Source organism: Amblyraja radiata, chromosome 20, assembly GCF_010909765.2.
Source record: "Amblyraja radiata isolate CabotCenter1 chromosome 20, sAmbRad1.1.pri, whole genome shotgun sequence".
In the NCBI taxonomy this organism is placed as follows: domain Eukaryota; kingdom Metazoa; phylum Chordata; class Chondrichthyes; order Rajiformes; family Rajidae; genus Amblyraja; species Amblyraja radiata.
This window is the reverse complement of record NC_045975.1, coordinates 24,765,402-24,788,095: the sequence shown is the minus strand read 5'-3', so window position 1 is coordinate 24,788,095 and position 22,694 is coordinate 24,765,402. Positions and strand designations below refer to the sequence as shown.

At 42.2% G+C, this 22,694-nt stretch overlaps 1 protein-coding gene across 8 annotated transcripts in view; it reads left to right on the top strand.

The window, feature by feature from the left end:
- rab3il1 (RAB3A interacting protein like 1) overlaps positions 1 to 22,694 on the top strand; it is a 55,499-nt gene that overhangs the window by 16,271 nt on the left and 16,534 nt on the right. For 7 of the 8 annotated variants that reach the window (XM_033039071.1, XM_033039070.1, XM_033039069.1 and 4 more), the window contains exons 2-5: positions 14,379 to 14,631; positions 17,823 to 17,918; positions 18,182 to 18,259; positions 21,973 to 22,188. In XM_033039071.1, the coding sequence (XP_032894962.1) occupies positions 14,449 to 14,631; positions 17,823 to 17,918; positions 18,182 to 18,259; positions 21,973 to 22,188 (573 nt within the window). In that variant the 5' untranslated portion in view covers positions 14,379 to 14,448. Of the gene's footprint in view, positions 1 to 3,931; positions 3,994 to 14,378; positions 14,632 to 17,822; positions 17,919 to 18,181; positions 18,260 to 21,972; positions 22,189 to 22,694 lie in introns of those variants that run through there. The other variant, XM_033039072.1, reaches the window with a different exon arrangement.

The window sequence follows — 22,694 nt, the reverse complement described above, 5'->3', positions numbered from 1 at the left end:
GGTTATATGGCAAGTGATCAACACTTTACTTGGTATGGGAGTGCTTTATGTGGTATATTGATGGGAGCCTTACTCTGCTGCCAACTCATACATCAATATAGCACCTTTCCATTTGACAGGGCACCTCACCAGCTTCTCAACTACTGAATTGTTTTTGCATAATGGTGATTGTTGTAGGGAAACACTGCAGTTAATTTATACAAAGTAAAGTCCATGGTCAGCAATGAAAAGCTGGAAGGGAAAATAATAACTTTAGCATCTATTCCTCTTCATTGGCTGTGTGTAAAATGTAGTAGGTAGATGCTTGGTGAGTACGGGCTAGAGCTCGACTGGTTCATTCAGTAATTAATAACTTTCTGAATTGTGCTGTCTCTGCAGGCTCAAATACAAAGAATGGCCCTTGAATCTGCACCACAGAACATCAATATTTTTAGAAAGGGAAAGCGAAGGGAGAAAAATTGGAGATATTATGGGAATAAAATAAAAAAGGAAAATAATCAAGAGTGACATAAGGAAAGTCTTCTATACACTGCATGCGGTTGAAATCTGCAATGCACTGCCTGCAGATGTTGAAGTAGACTTCAATGCCTTCAAGTGAGAATTGTTTGAATAAATGGTGAATATATAGAGTGAAACTAGTGAATTATACTGGTGGAGGTGACAAAGACATGATAGGCTGAATGGCCACCTATGCAGTAACTAAGAAGCCTTTTCTTGCAGCCATCTGCTCTGAAAAACAAGATGCTCCCTTAAATCACAAATTTCTGAATATTCCAGATTGTAATTATTTTGGTGGAATAATACTACTCTTGACCTTGCAATACTGACCATACTTCCATGATGCAGTTTACTATGGGAAATGAAGGTCATTCATTCAACTCTCCTGTGACTCGTCACAAGGACGAACAATCCAACTGAAATGACATTGAATGTACATTTCTTCCAGCTCATATTCCGATTGTAGTGCAGCTCAAACACACAGCAAATATTCAACCCGATCCAGGAAAAGTAAAATACATTTTTGATGTGGAATATAATAGAGATGTACTAACTGTAGCTATGTATTGACTCTGTAACGAACCAAGTAACATAGTGACTTAATTTAGCATGCACTAACAAGAAGTCCAGGGATTCATTAAAGACATTTTCAATTCTTCCTATAACATTCAATATGTTGCATTTCGGATATCTCAATATCTGCTGTTTTAGCGAGTGCTAGATTTGGAGATTTGTTTGATTCAATAAAAAGAATCAGTGATATCCTTATTTGAAAATTAATTGGGATTTTTAATACAGCAATAGAAATAAATGGCTTAAACAATTTTAAGAAGTGGATAAAATCAAGAAGGCTTTCTTCTGAATTTATTCTTGACGTGGACAACTTTGGCAAGTAGTTTTAATTCCCCATTCCCAGTTGATCTAGGAATTAGTGATTGATTGCTTGAGTGTTTGCTTTTTCGCTTATGTGGTTTGCTGGGCCACTGTCAGAAACTCTTGTAGGTCAAACCTGGTGTTGGTTACCTTTTCAGCAAAAATTACAAATCACTTTTATTTATTTTTATATCACTTTCCAATGAGTGGTTACAATCTGCAACTTGCTGCCTGTAAAAGTTGTCGAAATAGTGTAGTCAGGAGCGGCACAATGGTGCAGCTGGTAGACCTGCTGCCTCACAGCACCGGAGACCCAGGTTCGATCCTGACCTTGGGTACTGTCTGTGTGGAGTTTGCATGCCCTCCCTATCATCGTGTGGGTTTCCTGTGGGTACTCCAGTTTCTCCCCACATCTCAAAGACATGCAGTTTGCTGGTTAATTGGCCTCTGTAAAATTGTCCCCTGAGTGCAGGGAGTGGATGAGCAAGTGGGATAGCATGGAACATGGGTGATCGATGGTTGGCGTGGACACGGTGGATTGAAGATCCTGTTTCCATTCTGTATCTCTAAAAACTAGTCAGGTGTTTTTGAAATAAAATTGGATGGCATTGGATGAAAAGTAACATGAGGAAAGAGCAAAAAAATTGGGCGAACAGAATTGCTGTGCACTCATCAACGACTCCTCCCACAGTTATTAACAACGCCGAAGCCTGTTTGATGAACCTGCCAGCCAGTGATGGATCAGTTTGCCACTGCAAGCAACCAACTGATCATCCTTCCAAACACTTATACACTGGGCATCAGCAGTTTTAACATCACCCCGACCCCTGTGCTCTGCTAGTCATTTGATTAAATGATCAGTGTGCTGGATGACTTGGACTGAAAGTTTGTGCCCATATCTGCACCTGAAAGAAAGATGGTTTTCAACTAGGAGAAGACATGTCTTTGTCAACCACGGACCTTTTAAGCATAGTTGCAGGGCCAGCCGGATCCTCAGTTTCTCCTGGTGGTCAAAGATCTGTGTAAAAGCTGAGGATCCAGTTGGCCTAATAAGCATTTCTGAAATGCTTCCATCATCCAGGAGGAGCTGAGGATCCGGCGAGTAGGATTCCCAGGCCCATAAAGCCCCTTTCATTCAGGAGAAGTTGAGAATCCAGCGTATACTGTACGGGCACCTGATAGATTCCCATCATTCGTCTTTCATAGGGGTAAAGAGAGCGTGGGAATACATTTGTCAGATTTAGTTTAAAGTGGGGAGGAAGGAGGGAATAACACATTTGCTGTTGAGTAAAACCTTTGTGACCCCAATATTCACAGACCAATCCATCATTCTGTTCATTTGTGGCTTGTGACTGTGCTCGTGGAAGCAGCAAAAGATTGTGCTTTTCCAGGAGTCTTTTCCTGATCATACGCATATGCATGCATAAATGTCACCTCTGTACTCTTAGTGTCTACTATGTGATCTGATTGCATTTGAAAGAACAAGGCAAGGCAGAGGCAGCTTGTCCTCATTGCACTCGTCACCGATACATTGTGAAATATGCATCAAAACAGAATTCCACTCGTAGAGTAAGGAAAAGCTTGGTGTGTTGCTGCTTTTCTCATGTTTTTATGTATAACGTTTATGTATAAAGTTTTTATGTATAAAGTTGCATTTAAGTACGGTAATCTTGGTACTTTTTTCCAAAAATGACTTGCAGTATGTGAAATGTGTATGATCGGAATATAAATGAATAATAAAGTGGAGATAGAAACCAAAAGATGGAGTAACTCAGCGGGAAAGGCAGCATCACTGGAGAGAAGGAATGGGTGACGTTTCGGGTCGAGACCCTCCCATTTCTTCTCTCCAGCTTTTTGTATCTATCTTTAAACCAGCATCTGCAGTTCCTTCTTACACGAATAATCAAATGGGATTTATAGACTTATTTTCCTGCTTCTATTCTGACAGCACTTCACTAGAATCGGTGAAAGATCGCATTCTGCAGAGATAGCCTCCATGGCTCTCAACAGCCTTGGTATGTCAGATACACATGATGAATTGGAAAGGACTAAAGACTGTACAGTACTTGAGAGTAGAAAATACATGTTACGAGAGGTGACTTTCTAGATTCTGAGATTCAAAGTGTTGAAATCTTGTCGATGTGAGTTCGAAGTGTATTTGCCTGCTGCAACAGTCACTGCAAGTGAAGCTAATTTAATATGTGTGAAAGACAAATTTTTCCATTAAAAGCGATGATACTGAAATCCAAATTCTCTGATTTTCTTTGCTCTTTGAGCAAAGGACGTGAGCTGAGATTTCAAATGCAACCACATTATGTCCTGCTGAGCCCAGTGTTATTTCTGAATGTGGTTAGGGATTTGGAAGAGGAAGTGCAGTTCCAGCCTATTCTGCTGACTGCATTCATCTGCACAGAGTTTACAATGTCAGATCCCCAGAAATATTTAAATGAAGAGCAGGCTTTGCCTGAGTTAACTTTTTTAAACACGAGCCAAGTTCAACACGCACGTCATATCAACGACTACAGGGTATCAGATGTCTCTCTGTAAACGGCACTGATAATTTCTCTGTTAGCTGGTGAGATGATGTGCTGCAGGTTGACATTGTTACAACAAAATTGAAAGGTCAGTGAGTATTGTATGTATTAGGTTTTCAAACTCCAGCAGAATTTAAAAAATGCTTTTGGTCTGTTTTCACAACTGGGAATAATTACATACCACCCACGACTTGGTACTCCTGTCAGCAAATTCAGTTCTTTCATTGCTGAGCTAATGACTGCTGGTAAATGCTGTGGCTAGGGTGGTGCCAAACTATATTGCCCAATATTTGCGATCCTGTTCTCAGTCTGGGCTGTTTGCTGATCTTGAAAAGAGAACTGCAAAGTCTAGAGAGGGGACTGTGATGCTTAACTCAAAAACTGGGTCTTCGGGTCTCACTTAAGGGAAGGATTTGTTGCGTTTTTTGCATTATTTTGCCTGCTATCATTCGCAGTCATATACTTGTGCTGAAGTGAAGTGTGGAATGGCCATTTTGACATGCCAGTAACTGAGCAACATGCATTAAGGCAGCTTCTTACACTGAATGACTTACTCTGAACTGTTCAATATTACTCCCATTTAAACCATAGTAACCTCTTCAGCATCTACAAACATCTTTAGTTCACGTCTTAACCTCCCTAAATGTAGTAATTACTGTCAAGCTCTTTCATTTGACATCCACATTGGAGAACACAAACACAAGACACAAAATTAGAAAAAAGATTAACAATGCCGGAAATCTAAAAGGGGAACAAGATTTTGGAATTACATGGTAATGGAAAAGACCATCTGGATGAGGAAGAAAAAAACAGATGCCACTGTGGACCCTACTAATCTACTTCTTTAATCAGCTGGTTGTTTAATGTAACATCTAGTCCCCTTTTTCCAATTTGCACCCCTATTGATGAGAGATACAGCATGGAACCAGGCCCTTCGGCCCACTGAGTCCATGCCAACCATCGATCACCCCTTCACACTAGTTCTATGTTATCTCCCGTTCGCATCCGTTCCCTTTGTACAAGGGGCATTTTATAGAGGCCAATTACTTCCAAAACCGCATGTTTTGGGGATATAGGAGGAAACTGGAGCATTTGAAGGAAACCCAAGCAGTAATAGGGAGAAGGTGCAAACACCACACAACAGCTCCTGAGGTCAGGATCAAACCTGTTTTTTGGCACTGTGAGGAAGCAGCTCTACCAGCTACTCCACCTTATAACATGTGTTTTTGTGCCATTCATTTTTATATTAATTGTTGGCAATAAAACTGCTTAGAAAAGATTTGTAATGCAATGGACGTGTCAATGTTTTTTTTTGCTGCTCAATATGTGTTTTGTTGATGATTATAAAAGGCAAATATGTCTTGCCTGAAATTCTCCATGAAGGTTATAGATTGTTCTTGTTTAAATAACAGGTACATTTTGCATTTTGTTTTATTCTTTGCTTTAAGTTTGATAAGAATTAAAAGTGAAACGCAGGATTTGCGAAGGGGAAATCATGCTCGACTAATCTTCTGGAATTTTTTGAGGATGTAACCAGGATAATGTACAAGGGAGAGCCAGTGGATGTAGTGTACCTGGACTTTCAGAAAACATTTGATAAGGTCCCACATAGGAGATTAGTGGGCAAAATGAGGGCACATGATATTGGGGGTAGGGTGCTGGCATGGATAGAAAATTGGTTGGCAGACAGGAAACAAAGGGTAGGAATTAACGGGTCCCTTTCAGAATGGCAGGCAGTGACTAGTTGGGTACCGCAAGGCTCGGTGCTGGGACTGCAGCTATTTACAATATATATTAATGATTTGGATGAAGGGATTAAAAGTAACATTAGCAAATTTGCAGATGATACAAAGCTGGGTGGCAGTGTGAACTGTAAGGAGGATGCTATGAGGATGCAGGGTGACTTGGACAGGTTGGGTGAGTGGGCAGATACATCGCAGATGCAGTTTAATGTGGATAAATGTGAGGTTATCCACTTTGGTGGCAAAAGCAGGAAGGCAGATTATTATCTAAATGGTGTCAAGTTGGGAAAAGGGGAAGTACAACGGGATCTGGGGGTCCTTGTTCATCAGTTCACTGAAAGTAAGCATGCAGGTACTGCAGGCAGTGAAGAAAGCAAATGGTATGTTGGCCTTCATAACAAGAGGATTTGAGTATTGGAGCAAAGAGGTCCTCCCACATTTGTGGGAGACCACACCTGAAGTATTGTGTGCAGTTTTGGTCTCGAAACTTGAGGAAGGACATTCTTGCTGTTGAGGGACCGCAGCGTAGGTCCACGAGGTTATTTCCCGGGATGGGGAGGATTATCATACGTTGATAGATTGGAGTGGCTGGACTTGTATACTCTAGAATTTAGAAGGATGAGAGGCAACCTTATTGAAACATATAAGATTATTGAGGGTTTGGACATGCTAGTGGCAGGAAACATGTTCCCAATGTTGGGGGAATCCAGAACCAGGGGCCATGGTTTAAGAATAAGTGGTAAGCCATTTAGAATGGAGATGAGGAAAGTTGTGAGTGTGTGGAATTATTTTCCTCAGAGGGCGGTGGAGGCTGGTTCTCTGGGTGTTTTCAAGAGAGAGTTAGATAGAGCTCTTAGGGATAGCGGAGTTAAGGGATATGGAAAGAAGGCAAGAATGGGGTACTGATTGTGGATGATCAGCCATGATCACATTGAATGGCGGTGCTGGCTCGAAGGGCCGACTGGCCTATTCCTGCACCTATTGTCTATTGTCTAAATATATAAATAAAGGAATCGGAGAAATTACATTTTATGATTTTCACAGAATAATGGCAGATGTGGAATTCAAACCTCCATTTGCTGTATCAGCAAAATTCTCAATGTTCCTCAGACAAACATCCTTTTGTAATAAAACATTGAATTATCTGACTCGGCATAAATATCACCTTGGGAAATCAGCTTGTTGTACAGATTGAATGTAGAGGAGGGAAAGGCTGGATCATTTAACAATTTAGTTACAACTGGAGACCTGGGAAGCTTAAAGCACGACAGGATTTTCCACTTTCCATATGTAAAATAGTAGCTGTAAACTAATTACCAACTGTGTCCGTAACTCTGTGGTTCAAAGGAGAACAATCATTTATCAGTTTAGACTTTAGAAATACAGCGTGGAAACAGGCCTTTCGGCCCACGAGTCTGTGCCGACCAGCAATCCACCTATACACTAGCAACATCCCATACACTGGGGACAATTTACAATATTTTTACCAAGACCAATTGCTCTACAATCTGTACGTCTATAGAATGTGGGAGGAAACTGGAGCATCCGGAGAAACCCATATGGTCACAGGGAGATGGTTCAAACTCCGTACAGATAGCACCTGTAGTCAAGATCGAACCCAAGTCTGTGGCACTGTAAGGCAGCAATTCAACTGCTGCGACAGTGCGCTCCTACATTGTTATCATGTCTGACAAGATAGAAAAAGCTTTGCAGAATAGAGCAAGGGTCTGGAAGAACTGATTAGTAGAAAAGTGAAAAGCAATAAATGTTGTAGACACCAAACTGGGTTAATGTCCACAGTTATTTTACACTTGTAATTCGTTGGCCTCACTTTGTAGTGCAGCTAAATTAATAGTTTTGATGGGATCATCTCTGTGTACTAGAGAGAAATCTCTCCTTTTCTGGCCACAGAACAAAATATTATTTCAAGTTGACCTTATAGAATCTGATCTTGTTTTATTTTCTCAAGCTTAATCTGCTCTCACTATATCCTTAGATCTGAATGAAACATAAGCATACTTTTCGGTAAGAAAGAACTGCAGAGGCTGGTTAAAATCAAGGGTCTGAAGAAGGGTCTCGACCCGAAACATCACCCATTCCTTCTCTCCAGAGATGCTGCGTCACCTGCTGAGTTACTCCAGCGTTTTGTGTCTACCCATACTTTTCGGTGTTTATTTTTCTTCTGTTTGCCCATTACACATTGTACAGCAATGAAAGTTAATTTTGATGAAAAAGAATCACTTCCAATCATACAAAGTGTACTCGGTCATGGAGGCTAAGGAGGTATAGTTTACAGCACTGGGAATGTTTGGGAAGAGCTATTCATTCTGAATATGATACATCTGAAGGAATATAAGAGGCCTTTGGATATGCTGGGGGGGGTGGGGGGGGGGGGGGGGGGGGATATGGATTATGTGCAGGCAGATAAGAGTTGGTCTTGGCTTTATGTTTGGCTCGGACATTATGGGGAGAGGGGCCTGTTCCTGTTCAATACTGTTCTATGTGTGCACCTTCGGCAAGTCTAGAGTGGTTAGAAATTTGGAGAGCAAACTTGATTGCTTGGTACAGATTATTAATGTTCCTATTTGCAGTTTTGATTGTGAATTGTTTTAACTATATTGTCGTGTAATTTGTATTATTTGTTTTCTTAAATTGTACAGTTCATTTGGACGTGTGCAGGGATAGGAAAGGGTTAAGAGGGATATGCGGGCAGGTGGGACTAGCGTAGATGGGACATCTTGGTCGGTATGGGCAAGTCGGGCTGTAGGGCCTGTTTCGGTTGTGCATGACTCTATGACTCATTCCAAGTATGAACTGATGTTGTACCTGGTCCTACATTTATTTGATACTCTGTCTAGTAGAGTGTGGATTATGCATTCGAAATAATATGATGAAGAGCTGCCTCAGATCAGTGTACAGAGATCCTAGATTTCTGGCAGGTTTGTTGGGATTTTCATTTATAGGACAGCTTGACAACACTTTGGACTTCTGTGATCCCTGGTATTATTCCAAATAGTATTGTGAGGGCTGCTTAAATATTTAGTATTACATTAAAATTGAAAGCGATCACCCTGGGAATTCAGTTTAATAAGAGTGGTAGGAGAGGGTAGTCGCCAAAGGTGGTTGAAGGAGGAGTGAAAGAAGAGGATTGGCCAGTCCTCTCCACCGTGTCATTTGAAGAATAACACACATTTTGCTGTGTCCAAGGATGTGGTCACTGAGGTCTGCCAGCAAGCAGAAGTTCACCATCTCTGTGGAGACAGCTCTGCCCTTGGAGTTGAAGGTTATTGTACCAAATCCCAAATTTCTTAAGCTACTGAATCTATCCAAACAATGCAGGCTAATATTTGCACCTTCCTGCAGTTTGTAGGCTTGCACTTCATTCACTATAAGTTGGCTCCTCTTGCAAATAACTCCCAAAGTGTTGACATAATTAGTCTCCAATTGCCGCCTTCACATCTTCTTCAGTGCTGTCTATATCTCCGGCCAATGGAGTGAAAGACTCATACAGCACGGAAATAGGCTCTTCAGCCCACCTTGAACACCCTGACCAAGCTTCCCCCATCTACAATATCCCCATCAGCCTGTGTTTGGCCTATATCGATCTAAACCTTTCCTATCTATGTTCCTGGCCAAATTATGTTTAAATGTTGTTCTAGTACCTGCCTTAACTACGTCTTCTGGCAGCTCGTTCCATATACCCACCACCCTCTGTGTGGAAAAGTAACTTTTATGGTTTGGCTACTTTCTTCTGAACTTTACTTCTCATTCTTAATGTTTACAGAATATGCTAATGCTCCAACTGTACAGGTTGTCAAACTCAAGACATCCATATCCATTCAAGCTTCCTATGATCTCAGTGTTAGCTTCCTGGTTTCACCACAGACATTAAAAAAACCCAAATGGATTAAAACGTAGCTTTTCCAAGTTATTTGACATGGATGCCACTGAATTACTTTAATGAAAATGAAATCCATTAACTTTAATTGATGTGCTAGGTGGGAGAAAATAATCAAGATCGACTTTTGACTGAATCTAAACCATGATCTATGTGTATGTGTATATTTTGGGAATGTGTCAAAGTGTGATGACTTGACTTAATGCAGCAGAAGCAATGTGGCACATTGCACCTTTGCTAATCCTTTGATAGAGGTGGGAACTAATCTCAACCATTTTACTTGTTCCCCATGACCCTGCAAATGGTTTCCCTTCAATTATTAATACATTGCTAAGGCCCTGTGTTTTGAAACATTTTATGATTCTGCACATCAAGGAAACGAATTCCAGGTAAATGAACAATCCAGTAAAGTACTGGTCATAGGTTGAAGTTAATAACTCTGACTGGACATCATGCAGGAGATATGATCATGTGATATTTTGTCATGAGACATTTGGTATTGCCATTGGTTTATTACTGTCACGTGTGCTGAGATACAGTGAATAGCTTTGTTTTGAGTGTTATCCAGGGAATTCATACCATATACGAATACATTAGGTAGTGCAAAACAGAGTACAGAATATAATACAGCTGCAGAGAAAGTGTAGATAATGCTCAAGGTCTGCAACAAGATTGTTTGAAAGATCAGAAAATGTATCTCTTGTATGTGAGAGGTCTGCTCATGAGTCTGATAACTGCGAGGAAGACTCCATTCTTGAATGTGCTGGCATGTGCTTTTAAGCTTTTGTATCTTATACCTATACGATACAATGGCACTTTATTGTCAGACCGAGGTCTGAAATTTGTTTTTGCATACAGCCATACAATAAAATAAAGAAAAGAACATAACACTATTGTGAGTCCAACATAAAACATCCCTACACAGCAGAATCAAAAAGTTTCTCACTGTGAGGGAAGGCACCAAAGTCAGTCATCTTCCTCTGATGTTCATCCGTGGTCGGGGCCTCCGGAGCCCTCCGCAGTCGCCGCTTCGGGTGGCCAGCCGCTCAGGCCCACTCCCCGGGATGTTGGAACTCCGACGTCGGGACTGGAGGATATCCTCGGCGGCTTGGACCTCCGAATCGGCCGCTTCCCACCGGAGTCTGCGACTCCCGACGTCCCCAGGTCGCGCCGGGAGGAGATTCACTCTGGCGGCCCTCGGCAAAGGGCCCCAGGGACTCCGCGATGTTGGAGTAAGCGCCGCCTGCGTTGGGAGCTCCGCGAACCAGAGCTCTGCGATGTTGGAGCTCCGGAGCTTCAAACGGCGATCCAGGTAGGTATCGCCCGTTCCGCGGTGTATCCAGCGTCGCGGCGCTGCTTCCGAAGCTCTGGTCCGGTCCCCGTTCTCCGGTAGGAAAGGCCGCTCCGATCCAGTTGGTAGGCCTCGAGGAGGGGGGCGAGGACGCGACTTGGAGAAATAGTCGCATCCTCGCCAGGAAGCGACTGGGAAACGGTTCCCCCCTTACCCTACCCCCCTCCCCCACATAGAAAAACGAAAGAATCCCTAAAACAAACTGTTTAGACAAGATGAGAGAATGGAGAAGAGAGGATGATTGGGTTGCGAGTGGATCTTGGTTATATTAGCAGCTTACCTAAGGCAGCATGAGGTCCAGAATGTTTTGAAACATTTTATCCTGCCTCCCCGTTCTCTGCCCCTACCTCACTAATCTCTTCAACTCCTCATTGTCCCAAGGAATTGTCCCCTCCGCTTTGAAAACTGCTGCTGTCACACCAATCTTAAAGAAACCTGGTCTTGATCCCTCCTCTCTCATTAACTACCGCCCAATCTCAAACCTCCCCTTTCTTTCAAAAACCCTGGAGCATATCGTTGCGTCGCAACTTCATTCCCACCTCCTTGCGTATAACCTACTTGAACCCCTCCAATCTGGCTTTCGCCCCCTCCATAGCACAGTTCTCTAGATTTCAATAACTTATTTGCATTACAATTGATTGTGCAGTTAGCAGGAATAAGAATAGTGACCAGCTTGGGTATGTGCAGCACAATAACAGTATAGTATCTGTTTGATCAAGTGTAGAATATGTTCCTTTACTGCTAAGCAACTGTGGCACCAAAATCAAAATAAGACACTATTAGTCTCAAGTATGGAACAGGTCTACAGGCCGGGGCCTCTTTGCACTGCAATGGAGTTGGAGCTGTTAATGCTGACACTGGCACTTTTCCCGACTCAGATGTCTGGGGAGTGTGGTGATCTCTAAAATGTTGGTTCTTTAGTATGATTCAGATCATCACATTCCTGTGGGTTGCAGCTCACTGGAAAGACTGCCTGTTGGAGTGTGGATTTTTATTTGGCTATCTTCCTGGCTTCCACTTCCTGGGCACTGACTCTTTGTTATGGACTTCCATATGTGCAGACATTTCTTCTGCATCAACGTGTTTCAACTTAGATAATGAAAGAACAAGGATTGAAAAGTAATATACAGTAGAGATATCATAAAAAGATTAGTTCTGTCTTAATTGGACATTTTACTTTCCTTCTAAACCCACAAGTTTTAGAATTTAACCTTTTGGGATACAGCATGAAGACAAGCCCTTAGGCCCACCAAATCCACGCCGACCAGCGATCACCACATACACTGGCACTAGGGACAATTTACAATTTTACCAACGCTAATTAAGCTACAAAACTGCACGAATTGGAATATGGTAGGAAACTGAAGCACCCAGAGGAAACCAATGCTGTCACGGGGAGAAAGTCCAAAATCCGTACAGACAACATTCATAGTCAAGATCAAACTTAGATTACTGGTGCTGTAAAGTAGCAGCTCTACCGCTGTGCCACTGTGCCGCCTCTAAGTTAAAAAATATAAAGTTATGACTGGTGAACAACTGATAAATGTGTAAGCATGCTGGACATATTTAAAGGTCTCAAAATAAATAAATCTCTGGGTTAGATGGTGTTTATCCCAGGCTGTTGTGGTAAAACCTACAGAATCATTCAAGAAACTCTTAGATATGATAGTGGGATGAAGTTTTTTTTTTAGGTGAATGAATTGAGGTGGGTTCAAGGATAAATTGGACTCGATTGCTCACTGAATAACATCTCAATGTTGAATAATATATCAATGTAGATGTTTTATGAAGTGGGAGATAAGAAGACCATAAAAAATGGAAATCAGGTGACACCATTTGGGTTTGAAAGGTCTGCAGGTTGTACTATGATTGAACAATATTGTATAAGAAACTTGCTAGTTTTGAGATTTAAAAAAATAATGCATATGAATAGATTACATTGTTGTTATCCTAGGTTTTGCCAAAACGTAGATGTAAGGAGAACAAAATGGTGGGTAGATTTTGTTTAAATACTGTAGCTGAATTGTATGTGTGCAATAAAATTGGCAGTAGGTGTTTAAATAATATGTGAATCATTAATCTTATGCTTCTAGAAAGTATCAAGCAAAATACCATTATTTTGGGGTACTATTGTACAACATGTATTGAAAACATTAATATGTAGTGTGGTGTCCATGGTAACTAAAAGTATGATATTCAAAGGAATGGTAGTGGTAGGTATGGGTGGAGAGGACAATTGGATGAATATTACACAAGGCCGTGATGTCCTAATGATCGAACAGCTTGTCCAAACTCACTGCCTATGTGAACGTGTGATGAAATGAGCTGCAAGAGTGTCTTGATTTCTTTATTGATCTTAATTGATTTGCAATAAATAAGTAAACAATCCCAAAGGTCTTGAAAAAAATTGTCTTTTATATTTTTTTTATCTGATAAAATCTCTGCGGGCTATAATTGCTCTATATTTATGCATAGGTATGAGATCAGTGACCAGGTAGATTGCAGTACATTTTAATGTTAAGATGACTAAATTTTATTGTTGCCAGCTTTAATTTAGTTTTAGGTGTGTTTATTAGAAATTGAAACCTGACTGAAGATTTTATTCAATGGACGATACCAGATTTTGCCAAACACTAATAAAAACTGGGGGGAAAAACACACCTAAATTGAAAAAGATAAATAACAAAAAAAAACTCAGCCTAGTTATACTTGAATGGTCAGATGACAATCTATTCAATTGTATCAGATACTGCTTAGCAGCTCCTGTGTAAATGTATTGGTTTTGTATTTGACAATTGTTATACTTCACAATATACTGAGCAAGACGATTCTTCCATTTTCCACTTGTGAAGGAAGTTGTCACACCTGTGAAGGTACCTCGGTTCTTTACCCCCTGTGAGTCGGGACTCGGTCTCCGAGGCATCCAATATACCAGTGATATCCCTCTTTAAATATATTTCGGTATAATTTTCAACCTATTTCTCTTGTATTTCTCTCTTATCCCCTTTTTCCTTGTTCCTATCATTAGAGATATCTATTTCTATTCTTTGCTCTCTCTCGATCTTGGTCCTTCTCATTTATGTCCCGTTTTTTTTCTTCTGGATATGCTACCTTGTTTTCTAAGCTTCATTATTTCCCCCACTTCTCAATTCTTGTCTACTGTCTTTTCTCTGGCAAATTCTTTACTTGAGGAAGAGAGGAGACATTTATTTAGCAAGAGGGTGGAGAATCTGTGGAATTCATTACCATAGACAGCTGCGGACACCGACATTGAGCGTTTTTAAAGCGGAAATTGATGGATATTTAATTAGTAAGGGTGTCAATGGTTACAGGGAGAAAGCAGGAGAATGGGCTTGAGAGGGAGAAGTAGATCAGCCACGATCAAATGGTGGAGTAGACTCAATGGGCTGAATGGGCGATTGGAGTGGTTCGTCCCACTGGTCTGGATGCATCACAGATATTCCTTTCTATCTTTCTACCAGGGAGCAGAAGCAATCTGTTGGGAACCAATGTTTGGTCAGTAACCGAACACTCAACACCTGGAAGGAAGCTATGCCAATGGATGATGAAGCTGGCTCTGAGCTGCACTCAGCAGATGCTGAACAGAACTCAGAGCCCATGAGTGAGGAGATGCTTCGCAATGCATATCACCTTTCCCGGCTACGGAGTTCTTCAGTAGAAATACGGGAGAAAGGGGCTGAACGGCTGAAAGAGGAGCTGGCAAAGGCACAAAGGGTAAGTGGGCACAGCCCCCGAGGTGGCAAAGGAATTTCTTCAACTATTTGGTTCACCACACTGGTTTTATTGCGACCCTCAAATGGTAGCAGTGCATCCCTCTCTGGATGGAGCTGCACTTTAATGCCCATTTGGTTATATTGGTGAAAAATAAACTATTTTAACCGGTTGGCATATTAGGGAACACACTGTTGAAATCACACATGTAAAGCTACATAGCTGAAAGCTTACTGCCTGTAAATTATTTTGTGTAGTTTTGTCTTTTAAGTTTTTTAGGAAGTGGAAAGTGAAATTGTATGGACAGTTGTATTGTGTCATTACATTATACCATATGATTTATTTATCCTGATGTGATTTTGAACATTTTCATTAAAGTTTTGTGTGTCAATCTTTTGACTCACCAAAACGTGTGTGTGCGTGCGTGCGTGTGTGTGCGTCTGGAGAGACACCATCGAGGCAATTAAAAATCTCTCTCCTTCCTATCTCTCTCTTCATATTTTTTGACCAGTTCTCTCATTCTCTCATTCACTTTCATCACTTTTCTCTCTTCCCCCCCTCTCTCATCCCCCCCCCCCCCCCTCCACCCCTCTCTCTCCCCCCAGTGTAGGCCATATTGGTCAGGTCTTTAAGGCAGTATGAAGGAATAAGGGTTGGGGGGGGGGGAGGGGGGGGGTGATAATCTGAGGTTCATTATCTGACAGCATGGTAGGAGATTGGGGTATAGCAGAAATCCTTACCTGAAGGTTTATTGTGGAGGGGGGGGGGGGGGGGGGGGGGGGGGGGGGGGGGGTGAAGAGGGATTGTGAGGGTCCAAGTTTTGAGTGAAACAACAGTTGGGATGTTGGTGGCATTGTGGGAAGTCTAAAAAGTGAAAATGCCAGACCTAAAGTAGTCCACAGAAGCCATTGTGAAACTCTTGAGAACTTTGGTTTCCTAATATTGTATTAATTCGTTAAATACTCTATAATTTAAAACCTTGTTTACCAATATGATTAGCACTAAGATTTGCATTTTATCTCCATAAAACTCCAAAGAGCAGTATCTCATAAGATTTGACAGAAATACAGTTGCTGTATTAGAAATGTCAGCAATTAGATGAGATGTAATTAATAATTGCCCTGCTCATGAATGTGTTTTCTGTAATTCTTTGAATTACTGATGATTCTCCAATTGTACTATACCCAGAGCACCATAACATTCAATCAGGCTTTGTGAGATGAATGACTTTATATTGAACGAAAACTTTGGTAATCTGTGTAAGCATTTGTGTCATTATATAAATTCATAGTGTACTACTCCGCCGGTGCCAGAAATCTCTGCAATGTGGGCAGCAACATGTTTTGAAATACAAATCCATCTTTGCAGCCGACCTCACAGATGCAGTTCAGTGAGAGAATTTTCACATTCTAGATGTGACAAACATCAAATAGGAGATAATTGGGAAATGTGTCTGTTTAGTTTACCACCTTACATAATCACGCATCATTAAAGTCCTTTGTGCAATTTGTGTGAAATGAATCGAATCTCAAGTGGGGCAGGGACTCTCTACATCAGGGCAGGGGGAATGTCTGTCTCCAACAATCTATTAGTTTTAACAAACTGTTGAATTTGACTGGAAATGACTGAGCTCAGTCTGAAGAATGGTCTCGACCCGAAACTTCACCTATTCCTTTTTTCTGGAGATGTTGCCTGACCCGCTGAGTTACTCCAGCATTTTGTGTCTATCTTTGCTGAATTTATAGATGCCCGGCTCTGGTTGTCCATGTAATCAAATCCTATGCAAATGTTTAAACAAGGAAATTCAGATTATGGTTAACCAAGAAATACTACAATGCTGGTTAAATGCTGGAACCCGAAATATCATCTGCCCATGTTTCCCAATGACGCTGTCTAACCCCAAGGAGTTGCTCTAGTATTTTGTGACTCTCCTATGTAGATGTGTCCATCTGGTTTGAAAGTGTCAAACAATAGCACTGCTACACACCACAAATGTGTAATGCATCAATGGTCATCTTTCAAACAGTTAATGTAAAGAAAACAATTAAACTTTTGGATCTGCGAAGTTCTTGGCACCCGTGGAGGATATTCAGCCCATTGTATCCATACCCAACATTTTTAAAATTCAAAACTTACTAATATCAATTCTTTTGGGGAAGAAGTGAGGACTTAAATGCTGCTGCCAATCTATCAACCAATATAGTTGATTGCAGAAGTTAGCATTTATTGAGCTAAAAAAAAAGCTCTATTACAGGAACTAGTCATTGCAGCTATAATGTGGTAGTCTATTACAGTATAGATCTAGTAAAAACAGAACAGTACATTGTGTGTTAGTGTATACTGCTCCCAGCCATTTAAAACAGTGTATTGTGTAATCTAATATAAACTTAGATATGGAAGATACTCCTGTTACAAAATGAGAATGCTGTAATTGTTTGATTTTTTTTCCTTCCACTCTTTATGTTTTCATTCCTATTTGGGTACCAAGTGATACTGGGTACACAATTCACTGATGCGGTCAAAAATGGTCAGTTGGCAGAAGTGGTTTAGACAATGATTGCTGTCAGATATTTTGACATTGCAGCAGCATTTGTTCCTGTTTTCACTTCGTGCCCACAGACATGGGCGTTTAACCAGAATGTGTTGAAAGATAAGTGTTTGGAGCATGTGCAAGGGCTAACTGTTCCATTCTACTTACCGCATCAGGCAATGGTGCAAAGGCCAAATACCTACATGCATTCATGCTTGATTATTTAGGTTCGAGCGTGGATGTTCCTTGTTTTTGTACCTCAGGAATATTTTAGAAGGTGAATTTACATCCCAGCCATTTAATAAATCGGCCAATGATGGAGGTACGTGTTATCGCCATTTAGTATATTTTCATTTAGAGATATAACCCTTCAGCCCACCAAGTTTGCACTGCCCAGCGACCTCCTTTACACTATCGCAGGCTATGCACTAGGGACAATTAACAGTTTTTACCAAAGCCAATTAACCTACAAACCTGTACTTCTTTTGAGTGTGGGAGGAAACCGGAGCATGGGGAGAAAACCCACATAGTCACAGGGACAACATATAAACTCCGTACAGACAGCACCCGTAGTCAGAATTGAACCCGGGTCTCTGGCGCTGTAAGGCAGCAACTCTACTGCTGCGCCATTGTGTGACATGTCTTTATCTTGTTCTTTTGTCAGGAGTTGAAGTTGAAGGATGAAGAATGTGAGAAGCTGTCTAAGGTGCGGGAACAGTTGGAGCAGGAGCTGGAAGAGTTGACAGCCAGTCTCTTTGAGGTACTGCTAGCAATACAGTCTCTTGCCAGTTTTGTAGTGCCTGTTTCCCTCATCAATTGATGCATGAGGTCCCCTCCCCATCCGTGTGTCCCCCCGTCGGGCATGGCCAACAGACCCTTTTCTTGGTCAGTGATTCAGTGTGTGAATAGTTCCACTGATGAAGGTGAGGTTGACAGTGTACATCTTCCATACTAAAATTGAGAACTATTTAAACACAACAGACATTGTTCCCATTCTTTAATTTCTATTTTTCTTCTAAACAGGAAGCACACAAGATGGTGAGAGAAGCAAACACTAAACAAGCTACCGCTGAGAAGAAGCTTAAAGAAGCTCAGGGAAAGGTAGGTGACCTCCTTTCAGATGACCCGCAGATTGATTTGCATTCTGTAGGGCGGTTCGGAAGGATAAATACCATGGAATGTTCAGGGTGTGCTGGCCTACATTTTCCCAGGAAGAGATGCCCTACATTTAGATATTATCACTTGGCCATGAAGTGGCAGATACATGTCGGCCTGCCTAGTAAGAGATGTTTCTCTAATGTGTCAGGTACTTGCCTTATATTAATTATCATCACCATCTAATATTGATTATGACACAGTGGCGCAGCTAGAAGAACTGTTGCCTCACAGCAACAGAGACCTGGGTTTGATTCTGACCTCAAGTACTGCCTGTGTAGAGTTTGCACGTTCTCCTTGTGACCGTTGTTGGTTTCCTTTAGGTGTATCAGTTTCCACCAACATCCCAAAGACTTACGGGTTTATAGGTTAATTGGACCCTGTAAAATAGACTCTACTGTGTGGGAGTAGATGAGAAAGTGGAATAGCATAGAACTAGTGTGAACGGTTAATATTTAATTGGTGGGGACGGTTTTCTGAATAGATAAGGAAGTGTGAGGTGTGAAAACTGGACGAAAGGAATGCCAATCAAGGAAAATGAATTTGATCTTTGTTAGTTGGGAGACGGTAACAACAAAGCAAACTGATAAAATGTAGTCGGAGACAGTAAGACTGGTCGGAGAACTGGGAAGGGGGAGGGGATGTAGCGAGAGGGAAAGCAAGAGCTACTTGAAGTTAGAGGTCAATGTTCATACCACTGGGGTGTAAGCTACCCAAGCGAAATATGAGGTGCTACTCCTACAATTTGCACTGGGCCTCACTCTGACAATGGAGGCGGCCCAGGCCAGAAAGGTCAGTGTGGGAATGGGAGGGGGAGTTAAAGTGTTGAGCAACCGGGAGATCAGGTAGGTTTAGGCGGACTGAGCAGAGGGCAGACAACACATGCCGAATCTACGCTTGGTCTCGCCGATATACAGGAGTCCATGTCTGGAACAGCAGATACAGTAGATTATGTTGGAGGAGGTGCAAGTGAACCTCTGCCTCACCTGAAAAGATTGTCGGGTCCTTGGACGGAGTCAAAGGTTCAAAGGTTATTTATTGGTCACATACACCTAGGTGTAGTGAAATGCTTCTTGCCAATGCAGCACATAAAGAAAGAATACAGACATAACATTAATAAAAGATTTAAACATAAAGAACATCCCCCCACAATGGCTCCCACCATGAGGGAAGGCACAAAGTCCAGTCCCCAACCCTAGTTCACCCATAGTCGGGCCTATTGAGGCCTCCACTAGTCGAGGAGGGAGGTATAGGGACAGGTGATGCATCTCCTGCGGTTGCAGGGGAAAGTACCTGGGGAGGAGTGGTTTGGGTGGGAAGGGACGGGTTGACCAGGGAGTTGCGGAGGGAACTATCTCTGTGGAAAGCAGAAAGGGGTGGAGATGGGAAGATGTGGCGAGTAGTGGGATCCCGTCGGAAGTGGCGAAAATAGTGCACCGCCACTGCCACCGACCTTCACCGCCTCCCCAGTGCACTAAACCGCTGTTGCCGCCAACTCTTGCCGCCTCCCTGGTGCCACCGCCGATGGCCTTCACCGCTTCCCTAGGGCCACAACCGCTGCTGCCACCGACTCTCACCGGCTCCCTGGGGCCGCTGCCGCCGACCTTCACAGCCTCCCTAGCCATCTGCTGACTGGGGCTACCGACGCTTAGTCCGCTGACCCAGACTCCAGCCCCCTGCGGGTCTCCACCAGCGACTCCACCGAACCTCGCCACTCCACCACCCACCAGCGCCTTGCCCGAGTTCCAGGCTCAGCACCGGGTCCACAGCCTCCATGACGCAGTCTACAACAGCACGTGGTCTGACTCTGCTGGGTCCTACTGCTCCCCCCCCCCCCCCCCCCCTCCTACAGGGAACCTCAGTGGGGGTTCCACTGGTTCTTCTGCTTCCCCCTCTTTTAACCAGGTGGCCCCAGCTGTCCCCACCCATACAATAGTCTTCTTGCCCCCCCCTCCTCTCCGAACACCCACCATTCCCTCACCAGACCCCGCCTGGGTTTATTCACCTGCCCTCCTCCGACCCCAATCTCTACCATTGCCGTGTGCTCACCATCTTCATACCACTTCAAGCAGTGTGCAAGGCCACAGCAACCATTTGCTGTGCTTTAGTTCAAACCAACCACCACCAGCAACTATCTGCTGTGCTTTTTCAAACCAACCACATTTTCATTTTAAAACCACATTAAGGGCACTTAAGGTCAGTAAAACCACACTCACAGTTTAGTAGACATGTGTTCAGTGTTAGTCACAGCTCAGACTGAGAGACGTGACCCTCTCACTTCCCCCATCTTGCAGACTGACTGAGGCATTCAACACTTACGGGTTTTATAGTCCCTCCGGAAGGGGCGTTGCCTTCAGAAGAGAGAATCTCAGCATTTTTTAAACACTAATAACTCTTTTATTTTTCATCGATGGGAAAAATCCTCTTGTCCTGCGCAGCGGAGGGGGTCTCTGTGTAAGATGGCCAAAAATCACAGCCATAAGTGGCAGCGTTTTTTCTAAAATCAATATACAGAACAACAGGAAGTGGTCAAGATCATACTTTTAGTAATATAGATAGATATATAAATTTTCAAAGATAAAAAGGAAAAAGACTACACAAAAAACACAAGACATTTGTACAAAAACACAATTGGGAAAGAAAACTCCATGGTAGTACAAGAAGTGGTCCATAGTGTTCTATTGTCAAAGTAGAATTAGGGTTGTGTGGGTCGATTCAAGACCCTGATAGTTGTAAGAAAGTAGTTATTCCAGAACCTGAGGGTGTAGGACTTCCGAATTCTGTAGGCCTGATAGGAACAGTGAGAAGAGGGCATTAGCCAGGTGAAGGTGATCCTTGATGAGAGATACCACCTTCTTGAGATGCACCTTATGTAGGTGGTTTCAATCATGGAGTGGGTTGTGACCAAAATGAACCAGGCTAAGCCCACCACATTCTGCAGCCTCTTATAGCCCTGTGCAATGGAATTGCCATTCCAGACCATGATGCAACCAGTCAGGATATTTCTACGTTCAAATCGAGTCGAGAATGATGAGAACACTTTCTCCGCATGACCATTATGTGCAGTCCCCGTGAATCTTGCTGCCTTTATACCACACTAATTGAGACCAAGTTAATCGTCACTTGATAAGTTACGTTAATAAATGAAAGATCTGTGTTAATCCATGATGGATTGATTACATTTTGATTACTGGCACGGTGTTTTGTTCAAGGTGGTTGATTCCATTTATAGGTTTTCAATAGGAAGTTGATAAAGTTCCACGAGTTAAAGAACCTACTCACAAAATTGATGCCCGTGGCTAAGGCAGCCAAACATTTGGCAACATATTTTTCAGACTGGACAAAAGTGTCCAATTGTGCCACTTGAGGTGAGATTTGAGTTCACTGCTTTTCTCAACAGATAAAACTTAATTTTAAAAGCGTGAAGGGTTTACTGCTGCATTTCTTACATTGCAACAGTGACAACACTTAATAAACTTCAATGCTGAAGTTCTTTGGATATCCCGAGAGATAAAATTAAATATTTTTTTCAGATGGGCATGTATAAAATTAACTTTTGGGTGACTGAAATTTACAAAAAAATAATTATTTGTTTTAGCAATTTTCTGTGATATTGATGATGACTGAATGTTGCATGGTTACTCTTCCTCCCAATTTAGATTGATGTCCTACTGGCAGAGGTAACAGCATTGAAGACACTTGTAATCACATCTACACCGTCATCTCCCAATAGGGAGCTGCACCCACAGCTCCAGATTCCCTCAAAAGCTGTCTTTAAGAAGGGCCATGGTCGCAACAAAAGCATGAGCAATGCCATCGTCACAGCAACTACACAAAATTCACAGTTGCAGCCAATTAATAAGGATGGTAGAGAGGTAAGTGTAGATGTTAAATGTATTGAAGTCAATCCGTGTTTCTTGCCTGCTTCCTGTTTTACCTGTTTCTTTTGCTTTCCTTCCTATCTATAAACCCAACCGTCTCAATTTTTTTTACCTGCCTGCTCCTCTGCCCATTTCTTTGTTTGCCTCCAAATTCTCTGTTTCCTTATGTACTTGTCAAGTGAGTAAAACTGTGTCCCCCTCAGAATGGTATAGTGATTCAATGTGCTGTTATGTCCGTGAACCCTTGCGTAAGTCAGATTTCACGCAAGTCGGAATCACCGCCTCCACCCCCTGCTCAAAATCACTCATTGCTGACTTGAGTTCCGTCTTGCCGTTGGGCACTTTCTGCGGTTCGCAACCTTTTGGCTAAGCACCACCTCCATTGCCGGCTTGTTTCCCATGTAAACTTGAATGATCGTAAATGTCATGGAAATTATAAACTGATTGCATCAGAGATTGAGTACAGAATTGTTTACATATGTGCAAGTTTACATTAGTCA